The sequence below is a fragment of the Trichosurus vulpecula genome, chromosome 3, assembly GCF_011100635.1.
Source record: "Trichosurus vulpecula isolate mTriVul1 chromosome 3, mTriVul1.pri, whole genome shotgun sequence".
NCBI lineage: Eukaryota > Metazoa > Chordata > Mammalia > Diprotodontia > Phalangeridae > Trichosurus > Trichosurus vulpecula.
The window spans coordinates 427,874,046-427,892,368 of record NC_050575.1 but is presented as its reverse complement, the minus strand read 5'-3'; the positions used below and the strand labels follow the sequence as shown (position 1 = coordinate 427,892,368).

Below are 18,323 nucleotides of genomic sequence, written 5' to 3'. Positions count from 1 at the left end.
TCCCCACCCCCCTTCATTAGAGTGTCTTGCCTCGGTTGATTATCCCCAATTTATGCAATCTAGATCGGGGCGCACGCTTACGGACTGGCTGCACGGAGAGTTCCCGTTAGACTATAAGCCCCTGGAGTGCAGGCACGGTGCCTGGCGCGGTGCCGGGACAGAGGAGAAAAGTGATGCCGCCCCACCCCCCCCCCCTCGCCGGGCACAGCCAGGCCCGGCACCCCCGGCTTGGCGCCAGCTCTCTCTCCCGGTTAGCTAAGGCGCAAGGGGGGGCAGGGGGCGGGGCGCCCGGAGGGGAGCGCCGAGCGCGTGCGTGCGTGCGTACGACGGCAGAGGCGAGGGGCGGAGAGGGGGAGCTCCGCACGCCGCCGGCCCCGCCTCTTCCCGCCCTCAGGGCCCCGCCCCCAGTGACGTAAGCACCCAGGCCAGCCGGCGCCATTTTGAAAGTGGAGCCGCTCGCCGCCCGCCGCCGCCGCCGCCGCAGCCGCCGGTGCCGCCGCCGGGGGGGAGAAGGAGAGCCGGGAAGCCCCGGAGCGCCGCCCTGCCCTCCTGCCCCGTCGCTCCCCGGCCCCGCCGCCCCCCGCTTCGCGCCCGCGCCCGTAGGGGCCCCCCGCGCCCGGGGAGGGCGGCGGCCTCGGCCCGGAGAGCTTGAGCAGCCCGGCGGGGCCTCCATCGCCCGCGCGCCATGGCAGGTGAGAGCGGGAGCAGGGCGCCTCGGGGCTCCCCCGAGATCCCCACCGGGGATGGGGGCCTGACGGTCCCGACCGGCGCCGCAGCCTCTAGGGTACCTGCCCAAGGGGGACCCACCCCCGGCCCAGGTCGGCCCCTGCCCCTCCCCCACCCCCGCCCGGCCCCGAGAGGAGGGGGAGGGGGAGAGAGGGGGACCCCCCTGAGGTGGCCTACTCCTCCCTTCGACCCCGAGCTGCGGCCTTGCCTGCGCCCGTGATCCGGGAGGAGGAGGAGCGGGACACGCGGGAACCCGGCCTGGAGGCACGAATGGGCGTGGGGGGCTGCACTCCCCGCGGCCTCCGGGCCTTCCGCTCCTCTCCCCCTCCTCCCCTCCCCCCTGACGCTTGGGATCGGGGAGGGGGGGGCGCTTCTTGCAGCTCTTAGTAGAGAGAGATTCGAGGCACCTAAAGAGGTCATGTGCCATTTCACAGAGGCGGAAACTGAGGTCCACGAACGTCCCCGAGGATCGTGTGTTGGGGCTTCTTGAGACCCAAGAGGTCACGGACTTAGAAGACCGTTCATTTGCCAGAGGAGGAAACTGAGGCCCAGAGGGCTTCCTGGGGAGCGCGTCTCTAGAGCCCCCGGAACTCCAGAGGTCATGCTTTATCTCCCGGACCTGCCTTACACGTTGTCTCCTCCTCCGGTCCTGAGCTCCTGGAAGGCAGGCACTGTTGGCCTTTGGTTAGCACAGCGCCTGGCACGCAGTAGGTGCTTAATAAATACCCGATTTGACCCAGGAGCGTTCATTTAGAACTTGAAGGACCTAAGATGCCGCGAAGTAGGATACCCCTCGGTTTTACAGAGAAAGCAACTCGGACCCCAAAAGTTGCTGAGGATCACAGGCTTGAAGGTGGAAGGGACCTAAGAGGTCACATTATTCAAAGGCCCCTCCTGTTAGAAGGAAAAAGGCGGCCCAGAAAGGTTCCTAAGGGGCGCATATTCAGAGGTGTGGGAGGCCCAAGACAGCCAGCCCCCCGTTTTTATAAAGAAATGAAGCTCAGAGAGTTTCCTGAGACCACATCTGGGTCAAGGGTGCAAAGGGGCCAAGCAGTCATGGCATCCAACCTCCTTTATTTTCAAGCAGAAGAAACTGAGGCGGCCCAGAAAAGTTTCCAGACATCATAAATCCATCGAGATCAGCCTCCTCATTTTGTAGATAAGCTGTTGAGGCCCAAGGAGTTTGTGTGGTGCTGATTTGGTGTAGCAAGGGGGTGGAAAATGAATTTAAACTTCTATCATGCTTAAAAGGAAGGCCTTTTTCTGTACCAGTTGTGACAACCCCCCCCCCCCCGTGGGCGTTTGGGGGGCTGGTTCATAGAGTTAAGTAGTTTGTGTGCTTATTAGTTGTGTAGTTAGCTGAGAACCAGTGGAGGAAGAGAAAATCACAGTCTTAAGAGTTGGAAAGGCACCGAGTAGCTATTGATTCCAATCTATTCTAACCTGTACTGGAAAAATGAGAGATTTTATGTACAGACATAGGAGGAAGAGGAGTTCCTATGTATGGGGAAAATCTTTCATTAACAAAGAATGAGAGTAAAGGAAAATACATTTTTTTCCCCAGCAAATTTCCTGGGTCTGAAAGATTTCCATCACTTAAGAGAATCTGGAATAGACCAGTTAATTTTGGTGCCCTCACCATCTCCGCAAATTTTCTTCACTGTGCTTCCATCTATAGCAGTGTGAAAGATAGAAGCATCACAGACTGAGCTAATTCTTTATCTTGAAATCCAGATGGATTTTTGCACTTCAGCTTGTATTTTCTATTTTTTAATGTGTTGGATTGAACTTGTGATTTTGCTAAAAGCACGTTGCTTTTTGGCCTTGTTAATCTAGTAAAATTAAAACTGTTGCACAAGATGGTAAATTACATCTGTTGCTTGGCCCTTTGGATTCTGAGGGGTGGGGTGAAGGAAGAAAGAAACTTCCTTTTGACAGCCTCTTTAGCAGCATTCATTTCAATTACTTTTCCTGTATGTGATGAATGAGTGATTGGCTGGCTACGAAATGTAGAAAAATGGGTGGTGTTTTTGGGGGGGAGGGGAGGTGTTGGTAGCAAGGTTCAAATGAATCACCATCATTCACGGAGCCAGTAATGTTCCTGAAGTTGTCGCTTCGTGCAGTGTTTCATGGTAGTTTTAGTTTATCAACTGTAACACGGGATATTGTCTATGCAGATTTAAAAAGAAAACTACTTTTCAAATGGTTTAACTTTTTGTGCTGCTTTCGGATCGCTCTTAACTATACGCAGTTAGCATTGTTTTTGGAGAGGAGGTGAAGATTAAGAAAAGTTTTGAACAGAAGTGCAATGTTAGTGATCAGCCAATGAGTTCGTGCTCTTAAAAAAACGTAATTCCAGCATTAAAAAAAACTTGGAAGTTAAGGCTGTTTTTTTTTTTTTGAGTTAATGTACTTTCTCAAGGGTCCAAAGGCACAGAATAGGTCAGAAACTTTTAACAAACTAACTTACTCTCAATAACTTTTTCTTTTTAAGTAACTAGAGTTGTTATGGCTTTTTTTCTTGATCTTAAATCTAGACCTGATCACAATAGTAGAAAAAATTCCTAGTGATCATCTACCAGAGCTTTCTCCAGGTTGGAGACTTGGGGGCACAGAGGTTCTCCTAGCGGGCAGCCGTTGCTAATGGTGCTATGCTAACCTTGGACACTAGCTCTTTGCTTGGGGGGGGGGGGCGGGAAGAAGTGAACAAAACTCCCGACCCGATGTTAATGGGGATTGTTTTTCCTTTTAGGAGCTGGAGGAGGAAATGATATTCAGTGGTGTTTTTCTCAGGTGAAAGGGGCAGTGGATGATGACGTAGCAGAAGGTAAGAATCTTTTTTAACAGTGGAAGAAGTTGAATATAAACTAAGCTGGAGTCTTAAATTTTGATTCTGCAGAAATATTTTCTTGTGGATGATGGCTTTAAAGCTATTGGTTGTGAGAGCCTTGGCCAGCCTCAGAGGCTCTCTGGTAGGGGCTTGATTGGAGGGCAGCAACACCTCTGACTCCTGCCATAAAAACAGTCCTTTGCTCTCTGTTCTGAGTGCTTCATTTTCATCCTCCCACCCACCTGCCTTGGTAGTTTGAGACAATTCATGTCTTAATGTTAAGACGAATAGTTCACACAGAACTACAGACTTAAAAAGAAAAGGTCTTTTGACTTGGGAACCCTGCAGGCTGGCTTGGTGCTTGCTGGAAGCATTTTGCTGCTTGATTTTCTTTGTGATACATTGTACTCATCTTGAAGGTTTTTAGCTTAGACAATCAAGTGTGGAAGCTGTACTTTTGAAGGTTGACTATTTCATACATGTTCTAAAGAGTTTTCTTTTTTCTGTCTTGAAGTTTTTTCTTCTACGATTACAGAAAGATTTAAATGTTGCTGACTTTTTATTTGTTTCTGAAGCTAACTTTTCATATTAATGACCAACATGAGTTCTCAAAAGTAAACATTTCAAAGCTCAAAGTTTTCATTTGTCTCTGGAAAGTATAATAGTATTTATTATTTGTGCTATCAGCAGCTCTAATTTGATGCTTGCCATTTAATGGTATCTAGAAAGTGGCTTGTAATATTAGTGAGTTTTACTACTCATTTGCTACACATTTAAAAATTTTTTCTCATTAGAAATCTTACTTTCAGTGAAATGTGAGAAATTGGCAAACCTTTTGTGTCTGGTTTGAATTATTTTCTCTTCTTCCTGTGTTCTGCCGTCACATAGAAGGAGGGCATTAATGGACTTTCCTATATCTAGATCTGCATGTTTTTTTCCCAGGAGTTGTCACAGATTTGTGTTGAGCCAGCCATGGATCTTTTCCTATCAAGTTGTATCAATGGGGCATGCATTAATGATGTGACTGGCCAGAGTTAGGTGGAGTCCTGATCATGAAATGGATTTTTCTTTCAGGGAAGCCAACTGGCACCAGGTTCATCTTAGAGTGCTTGTGCTTTGAAGTGGGCTTTGCCTTCAGGGAAGCTTTCATGGAGAGGTGGCATTTGAAGTGGGTTTTAGCTTGAGTGAAAGCTCTGAGGTAGGGAACGGAAGGCTTGTCCAGGAAATGTTCCCGACTGGCAGTTGGGACTCTAAAAGGGGTGGGGTGGTGTTCATTTGTGGAGGTCTTTCAGGAGCAGGTTAAGGTATTTGGACTGTATTTGGCAAGTAGTGGAGTTATTAGAGGATAGGTTTGATCTTCACGGGGAAGACCAAGTGTATGGGTTATTGGAAGGTGGAGTGATATGGGGTGGGAGGGACTATTATAATACACCTTTTAGTAGTAGTCTTGTGTCTAAAATAAATTAATTCTTGATTTCATCTGAATTTCAGCTAAGTATTACATGGGTATATGTATATGAAATACCTGTTTTTAACCTTTAGATTGTGAGAACTGAGAACAAATGGATATTTAGAAAGCCATATCACAATCTCTTGTTCTACTACTTTGTGTTGAAATAAAATACATTTTCCATTTTTCCTATTTTTCAAATGGATGCTTTTTTATTTTGTGGGTGATTTTGTTTGCAAAGTTTTTTCTTTCTTTCTTAAATTGATGTCGTTCATATGCCTGCTGGACTATTTCTATGCCTAAGGATTTTGCCTCATTTTCAGTCAACATTTTATTTTGAGAATAAAGCAGGATATCAGGCTTTTTGACGTATCTGTTTTAAGGGGCTGTTCTTTCAAGGGGTCTTTTAGGTCTTGGTTGGGTGATATCTTCTGTGTCAAAGCACTTTACGAGCAAAACCAACATTAAGCAAGGTCATATTTTATATACTTTGCTCCTTTTTTTGAAATTGGGTTCTGTTTTTTTTCCTTACTCAACCTTCTGGGATTGTGGATTTGTTAGTAATTTGTGGGGATGCCAGCTACTAGTTAGGGTTAAAATCGGGTAGATGCTGCATATGAGAAGTTAGAAGGCTGTCTATTTTTGGTTCTGCACTTGCTGTATAACCTTGGGGGAGTTTGCTCATGAATTAAATGAAGAGGTTGGAGTAGAAAATCTTTTCCACAGTCTAATACTAGATAATAATTCACATTTATGTAGTACTTTAAACTTGTACAAAAAACTAGATTTCCAAAACAATGTAAAGTAATAAAGCATGCCTTTACTTTTCTGGTAGACTTGGTAAATTAAGACTCTCACAGTAATCTCATTTCTCACATACTTCCAAATTAAAACCACATACAGTTTGTGTTTTATCTAAGTCTGGGTATATTCTCACCCTTTCACTGAACTTCTTTAGTCTCTTACTAAATTTTTTTCTTTAGAATATTGGGGGTTTTTTTTGGAAAGGGGATAATATTTTTTGACAGTCTTAAAACGAGTGATAATTGTGTGCTTATATGTAGGAGGAAGAATTCTTTGTTGGTACACATAACCAAATTACTGATCATTGAAATAACAAGTTAAAATTTGTCACTCCCTGCTTAATAAACTCCACTGGCTCCCTATTACCACTGTGTTCAAATACAGATCTCACTGACAGGCTGTCTCTTGTGGCTGGAATACTCTCCCTTGCTGTGTCTTCATAATAGCTTCCTTTAAACCTCAGCTCACAAGTGACCTACATAAGGGCTTTCCTAATTTCTCCCCTCTTATCTCCTCCCATTACCTTGTATATATTTTATATAGTCTCACCATTTTCTACCTTGTGGTGATGTGCCTTCCCTACTCATTCTCCCTTCCCCCCCTTCAATTCCCCTTTATGTAATAGTTTCCCAAATTAGAATATAAACTCCTTTAGGGCATACCATCTTCTGTTTGTATTTCTATCTTCAATTTTTAGCACTGTTCCTGGTAGTCAGGCAGCAAGCATTTATTAATAAGCCTATCAGCTATGTGCCAGGCACTGTCAGAGAATCTCTAAGCATTAGGATACGCTGGCAAGGTAAAAACACAGTCCTTTCATAGAAAAGGAGCTCCCATTATAATGGGGAAGACGATGTGTGGAAAAAATATGCGTACAAGATAAAGGCAGTGTGCATGGAGTGGGGTGGGGAGACAAATGAGACCTTCTGAAGATTGGAGCTGAGTCTTGAAGGAAGCTAGGAAGAACTGCTCAGAGGAGGAGAGGAGCAGAGTGGGAACAGCACTTCAGGCATGGGAACAGCCAGTGCAAAAGTATGAGGACTGGGGATGGGAGTGTGCATTTTCAGGAATAGCAAGTAAACCGGTGTAGCTGGATTGTGAGTGTGTGGAAGGAAGCAAAGTGTAGAAGACTGGAAAGCGCTGGGTTGGGAAGGGCTTTAAATGCCAAACAGGATTTTATATCTGATCCTAAAGGTAATAGGAAGCCAGTGGATTTTATTGAGTAGGGCTTTACAGGGTCAGAGCTCTGCTTTAGGAAAATCACAGCAACCAATTAGAAGGCTCTTGGGAGGCGATTGAGAGCCTGCCCCAAGGTGGTGGTGGGCTATGAGGGAAGGGAAGGAAATAAGTGGGGGAGGAATGGAGGATAACCCCAAGGTTGCTGGTCTGGGTAACTGGGAGGAGGAAGGATGATGCCCTTGCTAACCCTGAGGGAGTTTGGTAGAGGGGAGGATGTGCGTGTGGGGGTGGGGTGGGGTGGGGTTCTGTTTTGAATGTGGTGAGTTTAAGGTGACTAAGTCACCTAGTTTGAAATGTCTCAGAGGCAGTTGGTGAGGAGGGTTTGGAGCTCTGGAGAGAGAGTAGCTAGGGCTTGATTTGTAGATCTGGGAATCATCTGCATAAAGATAGTTGAACCTAGGGGAAATGGTGAGATGGGGGGCACTCTGGACTGGTGGATGTGCCAGGGATGAAGACCCCTAAAACGAGACTGAGAAGGAGTGGTCAGGTAGGAGAACCGGGAGAGAGTAGTATTACAGAAACCTGTGGTAGAAGAGTGGAGTGTGGAGAGAGTATCTGGTATCAGAACCTTCAGGAGGTCAAGGAAGAGTAAGATGGAAAAAAGGCTGTAAGAAATGCTTAATAGCATCATTAACATTCGTTGTATGTACCCCCATACCTCATGTAAGCCTCTCATGGCAGGGGCTGTTTGTTTTTTGTCTTTTTATATCCAGCATTTGGCTGTGGTAGGAATTGAATAATTGTGGATTTTAATGGCTAAACTGGAGAACATCTAGAAGATGGCATCAAGGATATTCAAGGGTTTTGAGTCCCAAGAGCATCAGTTGAGTCTGGGGAGGAGAAGACCTAGCAGCACCTGAGAGTGTAAGGTAGCTGAAAGCCTATAGGGAGAGGAGGGCCTGTAGACAGTCTTGTTCAGTTTGGCTCTGGAGGAAAGCACTAGCAGCAATGACTAGAAATTGTCAAGAGGCCCACAGAGGCTTGGTATCAGGAAGCTCTTCCTAAAGCTGCCCCAAAGTGGACTGGGCTACTCCAGGTAGGAGGTTCCCCCCCATCTATATAACAACTTGTCACCTTATAGCATGGCTGAGGTACTTCTTTTCCCAGTATGAACTACAGGAAATAGCTTCTGAAGCTGACCTTCTGGGATTCTTTCTCACTCACCTTCCCCAAGTGCCTTACACAGTGCTTGACCCAGACTAAAGTGCTTAATAAATGCTTGGTGATTGATTCTATGAATCACACAGATCTTTACAGGAAAAGTTTACAACAAAGAAAGGAGAGCCATAGCCAGATAAGAGAGAATTAGGGACTGGGCAGTGTTGGTCTCTGGACATTTTCCCCTAAGACCAGGGTATAAGAATAATAGTGTTCTGATTTATTGTTTAAAAATGAGTGGTAACTTGTTTCAGTAACCAATAATTTGATTTCTCCACCCATCCCCTTTCCTCTCTTAAGTACAAAGTTCTCATTTGTTAATTTGAAACTTCTTTCTTGGGATTTTGCCTATGAAAATATAATTACAATTTATTCTATTAAAGTAAATTTTGGAGGAAATATTAAAAATGAATTCACCTTTTAAAAAAACATCTTGTCAGTTTTCCCCTACTACCATACTTTTAACCATCTTAACATTTTTTTTCCTCTCCACCTGAAATTTCCAATCTAGGGTATTAACTTATTAGATGAATCTTCTCATTTTTTAGTTATATTTATAATTTTATAATATAATCTGTTGCATTGCATCTCTTCAGCACTTTCCCTATTTGTTTTTGGTAGGATTTAAAGGCGTCAGATGAAGGTGAGCTAATTTATTGTTTTTATTAAAATGTTGCTTCACAAACAGCATGTGAGGGTGACTTTTACAGTTTTTTCTTTGGGGTAATAAATAGGAATATGCTTAATGAAGGATGAGTTTAAAAGAAAGTATGTTAGAGCACCATCATTTGTGGATTTGATATATTGCATGTCAAATCCTTTCTCCCAGAAGCTAACTACAGTAAAGGCATAATGTGGTGAAGGTGTTTGTTCTGTCCCTTATTAATGTTTGTGAAGTATAAACCTGAGGTTATTTATCTATAACTGTGAGTGGTCATAGATGAATTGTTTGCATAAGGAAAGGTTTTTGTTTTTAAACATACTGAACGTTACAGGTAATACACTCATTTTCTTTTTTAAAGATAGAATAATGAACTGCTTTTCTTGCCCCTCATAGCATATTGTCAACTATTTTGCCTCAAGATGGCACACTGAATTACAGATTTGTCTTATTGTCTAGCAGTATATTAAGATCGGTCAAAAACAGTTGACTTTTGAAGGTGTTTCTAGAAACTCAGCATGTTGGGTTGATGAATGGCTTCAGTTGGCAAAAGTGTAACTTATATTTAAAATTAATAGCAAAAAGAAAGGTAAGATAATTTTTGTGATTATTTATTACAGTTTTTTCTTTTTAAAAAGGTATTATGGACATAGGGTCAGGAAAACCTAGGTTCCGATCTTACCTCAGGCACCTTCCATTATGTCACTTAATCTGTCGCAGCTTCATTTTTCTCTTCTGTAAAATGTTGTAACAGCTGAGATAATGTACAGAAACCTCTTTACAGACTTTAAATTGCTGTATTGATGCCAGTTATAATTTAGAAGGCAACATAGTAACTATGGAAAGGGTAGTGGATTCGTAATCAAAGGACTTAAGTTTGCATCTGGCTCTGTCTTTCTTGTGTGATCTTGGGCAAGTCAGTTAACCTCCTGGGTCCTCAGTTTCCTCACCTGTAAAATGGAGCCTCTTCCAATTCCAAATCTATGATCTGCATTATTTTGCAACAAGGATTGCTAGGTGAATTTAATATATTAGTTTGCCCAGTAGGCTCATCTTATCCACTGTACTTTTTTATAGCCAGGTTGCTAATAAACAGAATCGACTGGCTTTATTTTCAGTATCATTTCTTCCTTGTTTTCTTGCTTAGCAGTGGTAGAAATTATACTAGTGTCAATGCAATGGTTAAAAGTTGGGCCCATAGAAAGAAATGTAGAGGCCAGGATCTAAACAATTCGCTTACTCAACAATCACTGAAAACCTTGTTGCCCAGTGTCACTGCCTAGGAAGATTGTCACAGTCCCTCTTTGGGGTTTGTAAACAGGGATTTTTGTGAGTCTTCTAGATGATGGTGTCTGTCACTGCTTTCTGGGAGGCGCATTCAGTTGGTTTGTATTGTAAGTTCTTTTGGTACTTCACTAACAGTACCTGCTTGGTCATTCCTGCTTTCACCACTCTTTAGATGTACCAGTATGTACACATGTTGGGACAAGGGCCAGGCAGTAAAAGGGGGGGGCGTTATGAAAGTTTGTTTCTCTAACTTTATTAAAGCAGCTAAATTGAGTATTAGAATCTGGTTTAGGTTACTACACTGTGTTTTTAGGACCCAAATTAGATCTGCTTTAAGCTCTTACAAATCTGGTGAAGGTGAGGAGGGAAAAATACCTTTAGGATTCTGAACTCAATTTTAAAATCTTCACCTCAAAGAGATTAGAAATATAATAGCATGAAAGGCACCTTAGATATCAGTCTAATGTAATTCTCTGATTTTACAGATGAAGAACATGAAGTTGAAAAAAGTTCTGTGATGACCTGAGTTTAACTTTGCTCCTAGTTCGTTACCGAAAGCCACTGATGCTAAGAGTTTTCCCCTATTGTTTGTGAGGAAGGACTATTTAAGACTTAGATTGCCTTCCAAAGTTAGTTATGTCAGCAAGGATTTATTAAGTATCAGACATTGCACGTAAGCTAGGAAGAGGCAGGAAAGGAAAGTCAAATGTTGCACTTTAAAATTTCTCTGAAGTTGAAAGGGAAAGAGATCTTCTTGGTTTTGTGTATAAATGGGTGATTTATTTGTTAATATCTCTTTTCAAAATTTTGGAAAGTAGAGCTTTTGGCTTGTGCTTTCTGAAAGGTTCAGGTCTTTTGCTCTTGTTACCAGGCTCATTTGCCTGGGTTTTTGATTCTGTCCAGTTGATAAAAGATACTGTATGCTGTAGGTGGGAATTTGAAAGTTGTATTGCAATCAATTGCCAGTCCAATTGCTTACTAAGCTATTTGAAATACAATAATTGTTATAGTAATAAACTCATTTTCATAGGCCTTTTATAATGTACCTTTGTGGTTTACTGGAAAATTACTGGATTTTGATTCAGAGGAGCCTGGGTTTGAATACTGCCTTTCCTGACTTTTTTTTAATCCGTGTGACCTTGATAGTAAAGCCTTACTACCTCTGGGCCTCAGTTTCCTCATGTTTAAAAGGGGGAGGGGCATATTAGACTGGAGGAGTTCTGAGATCCTTTCCACCTCTTAAGTTTTTGATACAATCAGGCAGGCTAGCATTTTTCTCCCAGACCTGTGATTTCATCAGTTTAGGGAATTTGTTGTGTGGAAATCTCACATCAATTTAAGTTCAGCAACTTGCCTATAACTCTTGGATAGATTAGTGTTCCATTCACGAAGCTTCCCTTGATGCCTGGTATTGTGGAGTGAGTAGCTGTAGATGGGAATTTCTCACGTAAGCAAAAATGTGAAACTTACAGGGTGCATTCTATTAACGGAAAAATCTGAGGAAAAAGAATGTTTCCAACCTGAGCCAGTGCCTCTTCAAAAAAAAAGTTTTCTTTCAACCAAGTTTGTAGTAGAATTTTTAAGATAACTAATTAAAGTGCCTCTGTCAGAACTTGATAGGTTTAATAGTGATTGAATTGATGACAGGTGTTGGGAGCTGGGCACTTTCCAGGAACTCTGCAGGGCCGGGCAGGCCTCAGGTTGGTCTGCTTTGGTGACCTCACCTTGTGGGGACACATTCAGAAGATGGGCCTTTTTCATGTTCTTTCTGTAAAAGTTAATATTTATTTAGAAGCAGATGGTACCTGCCCTGAAATGCACTGAGAATGCACAGGGTCACAAAGCAGCTGGTGGCAGAGAGGGACTTCAATCCAGGTCTTTCTAACTTGGAGGCTGACTCTGTGCTGCCCCAGAATGCCTCTCAAGTAAATAAGAGGAATGTGATTGAATTCATCTCCTTTATTAATTTCATTAAAGCACAATTTTATAATTAAGGTTTATTTCTGGATGGAAGTAAGTACATGTAATGAAAGATTAAAATTATGGGAAATGTTCTTTTTGTCTGTTGCCATTCTCATCCATCCTCTACTCAGCTGACAAAGTGAATTCTTAATGCGTTACTGACCATGTCACCCATTTTCTACCTCCCCTGGAATAAAATACATGATTCCCTCTTATCTCTAGCATCCTTTAGTATGTAAAAAAAAAAAAAAAGATCCTGTAGCCTTGAAAACTCATCATAACCTGGCCTCCCTACTCCTTAAGTCTTAGATTTTCTTCATCTCCGCATAGTCCATGATCCAGCTGCAGCAGCCTGCTTCTCCATGTCTGGTCTCTGGGCCTTCATGTTTGACTGTCTCAGGGACAAACCCCACCAATACATTGCCACCTCACTTTTGCGTCTTACTTTCCCTGGCCACCTTCAAGTCTCAACTCGAATCCCACCTTCTGTAGGAGGCATCTCTCTCCAGAGATTCTCTCCTGTATACTCACATAACTTGTGTATACCTAGTTATTTATGTGTTGTTTCTGCTATTAGAATGTGAGCTTGGCCATAGTAACCTGGCACATACCAAATGGTGAAATCTTGGTCACTGATTGACTTGAGTACAAAAAATCTACTTCACAAGGATAAGATGGAAAGACTTGGATAGGCAGCAGTTATTCTGAAAAAGATCTGAAAATGTTAGTGGACTACAAGCTCAGTATGAACCAGCCTTTTAATGTGGACTTGGGCTGCATCCAGGGGTGCATGATTTCTGGGAATAGGGATGTGATCATCCCACTGTGCTCTTCCCTTCTCATTCCTCATCTGTAATATTGGTTTTGGTTTGGGGCACCATGGTTTGAGAAGGACATTGATCTGCTGGCGTGTGTCAAAATTGGGGCGGTAAGGAGAGTGGACTGAATCCATTGCTTAGGATCAGTTGAAGGCACTTGGGCTTGTTTAGCCCAGAGAAGAGAAGACTTGGGAAGGGAGCACATGATAGCTGTTTTCAAGTACTTGAAGGGTGGTCTTGTGGAGCTGAACTAGAGCGGCAGAAGCTGCAGTAAGAGCCGCTTGAGGCTGAGTGTCAGCCAATAATGAGAGCTGTCCCAAAGTCACATGAGCTGCTACCTCTCCTTAAAGATCTTCTAACAGAGGTTGGACTGCCATGGATTGGATCTCTGCTGTGCATTCCTTTTCTCCCTGGGCTGGATCTGAGGTCCCTTCTAAATCTCAAATTCTCTATATGAGATCAGATGAGAGAGAGCTCCCTTGCTGGTGGGATCCGAGAACGTGTTGTGGAGGATATGGTGTTTGAGCTTGGCCTTAAGAACCCCTAGACAGTGCTGAGATATTGTGAGCCAAAGTTTGAGACCCACTTGGAAGAGTAATTGTGTTGACTAGGCAGAGCTTCTTAAACTTTTTCATTTGAGACCCCTTCAGACTCCATGTGGGATTGAGACCCACCGTTTAAGAAGCGCTAGGCTAGAATGATTTTGTTGTGTACCTTGCAATGTACTTACTGTATCCTGGGGAATACAGGGATTTGAAGGATGGTCCCTACATTCAGTGCCTTTTGTTTACACTTTAACTGGAGGAAGGAGAGTAACATGAAAGGTCCTTTTTACAGTTAACCTTACACATCTTGACTTTCGCCCGTCTTGATTTTAATATATCTCAGGTTGGCATAAGAAATTGGGAATTTGGGGGGAGTTTTATGAAAGCTGAAGATGACACATGAAGGTAATTAATAAACATTTAATTTAAACAATTACATTTTAATATATTGATGCAGCCTAAAGTTTTAAGGCCTTAAGTCCAAAATGACCTGGCTGTGCCACCCTGGGCAGATCATTTGAATTCTCAGTGCTCTGGGCACAGGTGCAGAGAAGATGGCAGCCTGCTTTGGGAGAGATGTTTCCTCACTTGAAGTTCTCAGTACAAATGAAATCAAAGGCTCCTTCACTATCCCTAAGGTCACTATCTAGCCCATGTGGCCTTGCTTATACTTATGGCCAACTATTGAATCGGATTGTCAATACAGAGCTGGAAAGGACCTCTTGAGATCACCTTAGTTCAACCCCTCCTTTCCCCTCTACCCCTCTCCCTGAAGCCTGGGTGATGTTAAATGATTTGCACATAAGTAGTAACACCAGCCTGCTCATAAAGTCACTTGGGCATTATCTTACAATCCTGTAGTTGGGTATATGTGTATTATTATTTTTCTAATTAACCAAAGTACAGGAGTTTACATTCTTATTACATTTTGTTGTTCCACCTTATTGAGATCTTTGTGGATATGTCACCTGTTGTTCCATTTATCCCTTCCAACTTCATCATCCTTAAATTTGACGAACTTCCCATGTGACTGGCAAAGTCGGTGATTAAAAATATTGCGACCCCAGGGCCCAGGACAGCATGTACTACCAGAGTCTTGGCTGCAGGCTGCGACAGACCTGTTCATTTCGACTTCTTGATTTACACATGTATCTTGGCAAAAATTACTAGTTCATTATTCAAGAAAGACCATTTGGGGTGGGGGTGTAAGTTCCAACAATTCTCTAATGAGTGTTCTCAAGTGGACCCTGTTAAAACTTGGTACATTGACCTTATGAAGAAGATTACTTATGATATTAATGGCAGTATAATGTGAAAATGCGTAGCTATGCAGTGTACTACCTCTCTTGCGCACTTTGTGTAAAACTAGGAAGGAAAAAGCCTAACTTTGTGTACAAACAAATGGAACAATAAATAACTCTTTAACAACTGTATAATCATCCTACACCCACACCTTCTGTTTAAATTAGTATTCAGAGAGAACAAAAATACCAGTTTCTGGAGCTTTCCTTTGGGGTTTTAACAAAATATTTGCCATTTTAGCACACCCTCCAGTGTGTCCAGAAGTTAATTCAGCTGTAAGCAGAACCTCAAGATCTTTGATTTTTCTAACTTGTTCACAACAATGACATACTCTTAACCTGGTAAAAAATGTTTTCTAAAGCTATTCTTTCCCTCTGGGAAGCTACCAAGTGAAGTGTTAAAAGACAAATCATGTTTTAGAACAATTAAGTTAATGACAAATGTAGGAATTCACATGTGTAAACCATAGACCCTTGGAGTTCTAGGGGGCTTGGGGCCCTCTCCCTTTCTCACTGAGAGGTCCTTAACTGTAGGCCCATACATACGGAACCTGGGTTTGGTCCTGGGAGAGCCTATTCTTCTAGTTGTCTTTGGCCCATGTCCAGGGTCTTCCCAAAACATGGTAGAAAAATACTCAATCGTGTTAGGTATGGGATAGTTATTTTCTCCGCACAGAAGACATGTAGATGTATATTGACAAAGACCTGAACTAGTATCACCTACCATCTATAAAACTTTCCTTGGAGGTTGATAATTAAAACACAGGACATTATTTGGGCCTATTGAAAAGGCATTTCAGCTTCACCTCCTGTTTCCATTATTTTAAAGGTCCCAGTTTCCTGGCAAGCTAGGCCATCCTTCTGTAGGTGATCATCTTCTCCTAAGCACTCATCTCAGTAGAGCTAGCACTGACTGATGGACCCAGGAGCTCCTGACATCTCAGACTGACTAAAGTCACTTCCCCAAGCTGGAATCCTCCATCTTAGGATCAGTGTTTAGTCATCAATGCTCAGGAAAACCTGGGGGCCCTGAGACTCTGGTTCACCTACATGTGCACATTGCTCTAGCTGCTGTGTGTGTATCTACCATAGGTGTACCCTAGAATTCTGAAGAGAAGGAGAGCAAAAGTTTTTACTCCCTCTGAAGTCTGAATGTAAATGTTTTTTCCAGGCTCAGTGGCCTTTCCTCTCTGATACAGGCACCTCTTGCTGCCTTCATGGGACCAAGAAACTGATAAGCACTAAGAAACATGCTTCACTGGGAGTGCCCAGGGGAGCCTAGCTGAGTTCCAGATATGCTCCAAGGGGATATGGGCAGCTAGGTGGCGCAGTAAATAGAGTGCCAGCCCTGGAGTCAGGAAGACTCATCTTACTAGCTGTGTTGTGACCCTAGGCAAGTCAGTTAACTCTGTTTGTCTCAGTTTCCTCATCTGTAAAATCAGCTGGACAAGGAAATGGCAAACCATTCCAATATCTTTGCCAAGCAAACCCCAAATGGGGTCACAAAGAGTCAGATACCACTGAAAAATGAATTGGCAACAATTCAATAGGATGCTATGGCCAGAGGAGATGGAGGTGGGGCATGCTAGTCCTCCCTCCCCTCCAAATACAAATTTACTGAGTATTCAAGCCTCATGTAATCGTGGAGAGAGCTAGTCTTGGGCCATAAAAAATAGTTTTTAGGGATTTTTTTGGAAATCTCGGCTCAATTTAAACATGGGGGATAGGACAGGAAGGGGAAAACTATCTAGTTATAACCAGTTTTTCCTATAGTTTATCTTGCTGTTCTTCCCTCAACTTAACCCTTCATTGATCTCTTTTCAGCAAATATTTGTGAGCTCCTGTTTAGTGCCCACCACAGTTTGAAAGAAACATGGTTGAGCTTTGTGAATCCCCTGCTGCAAAGTCACTGCCACCCTCGGGAATTTGGACTCGGAGCTGGGAAAGCTAAGGAGGAGGACTAAGGAGGGAAGCTGGAATGTGAAGCGAGATATTCTTGATCATGAAGTCAGAACCAGGATTAGACTCTGGTCTCCTCCCAGTCTGTGGCTGTGTAGGGATTGACATTGGAGCTTCTGAGTCTAGTCTTTTGTTCTTTGATCTTTCTGTCTCTGACTTCCCTTACTCCCCTCTCCCTTCCCCCAGCTCTGATCTTCTAAGGATGTCTCTTGTCAAACATCCTCATCTATTCTATTTTGTAGCATCCCTCCCCAGGGTTATTCTACTTTACCAGAAGTTCAGGTACTGAGCATATCAGAAAGTACCTTTCAGTAGCAGCTTATTGCTCTGCTTGGTACCTTTCTCAGCCCCTAATTACCTATTAGTTGTTGCAGGAGCAAAATCTGGAGCAACTTGGTCCCTCCCCCGCCAAACACATACTAGGTGCTTAATACATGTCTGAATTGAAAAAAATTTTTTAAGACCAAATTGTTTTCTCTTCCTCTCTGCTTTTGGTAATTTGCTTTAGAAACTCTGAAACCCATAATTGAATGTTGAAAGGGATATATATTATTGGACCGTCTTTTCTGCTCTTAACTGTGCCCTGCTTCTTCACTCTACCCTTATTTTTTCCCCTCTGTAGCTGTTGATATGATCTGTATGCTTATATTAGAACCTTTAGCATCTTTGTGTCACCCAAAGGGAAGCTTTCTTGGATTATAAGAGGGACTGAAGTCACATTCCTCCTTAGCTACTTGGAGGTTGTCAAAAGGCCAACAGGAATAAGAGGTAACCTGAACAACCCGAGTCATCCATTCATTTGAAGAGAGTGCAAAATACTGATTCTCGCTTCTGTGGTGCTGATTTTGGGTGGGGAGGTGATGATGATGCCAGAGATGAGTTCCTACCCACAAAAGCGGTACAGTGGATAGAGTGCTGGGCCTGGAGTAGGGAAGCCTGGGGTTCATTTCCTGGGTAAGTCACTTACCCTGCCTTTCCTCATCTGTAAAATAAGGATAATAATAGCCCCTATTTCCAGGGTTGTTGTGGGGCTAAAATGAGATAATATTTGTAAAGGGCTTTCCAAGTCTTAAGGTTGTATGAAGGTTCTTATAAAGGAGCCAACGAAGGAGGAGGATAAATGGACATCAATTGTCTTTGTACACAGCATAAATATTTGTTAAGTGAAAGAATTGGAGCCTTTAGGAACCATGAGTTTTCATCATTGGCTCTGCCTGGCTCCTGGCTTAAATTCTTCTTCAAACCAGAGCCTATTGGATTTAGACTAAGGTGTTACCATGCTTCCAAAGACCTGTTAATTTATGTTTAAAAGCACATTCACCCTGGAGTTACTAAATTAAAAGCATTTATTGAACCTACTGGGTTCAAGACAATGATCCTCATCTCTGCCATCTGTGAGCTTTACATTCATTCTACTGGGAGGGAATAATATATACACAGCTGGGCAAATTTGAAGGGAATTAGGACTGGGATACCATTAATAGCTGAGGGATCAGAAGAAAACTGATGATTTTTATCATTGCTTCAGAGGCCTGAGGAGGAAGCATGTTACCTGCCTGTTACAGTGATGTCCAATATACAGG

General features: G+C 43.0%; 1 protein-coding gene across 1 annotated transcript in view; it reads left to right on the top strand.

The window, feature by feature from the left end:
• Positions 1 to 571: 571 nt before the first annotated feature.
• The window catches only part of PPP2R2A (protein phosphatase 2 regulatory subunit Balpha), a 102,617-nt gene continuing 84,865 nt past the window's right edge, over positions 572 to 18,323 (top strand). Inside the window, exons 1-2 of the mRNA XM_036750477.1 lie at positions 572 to 692; positions 3,479 to 3,553. Coding sequence (XP_036606372.1) covers positions 686 to 692; positions 3,479 to 3,553 — 82 coding nt within the window. The 5' untranslated portion in view covers positions 572 to 685. The remainder of the gene's footprint in view (positions 693 to 3,478; positions 3,554 to 18,323) is intronic.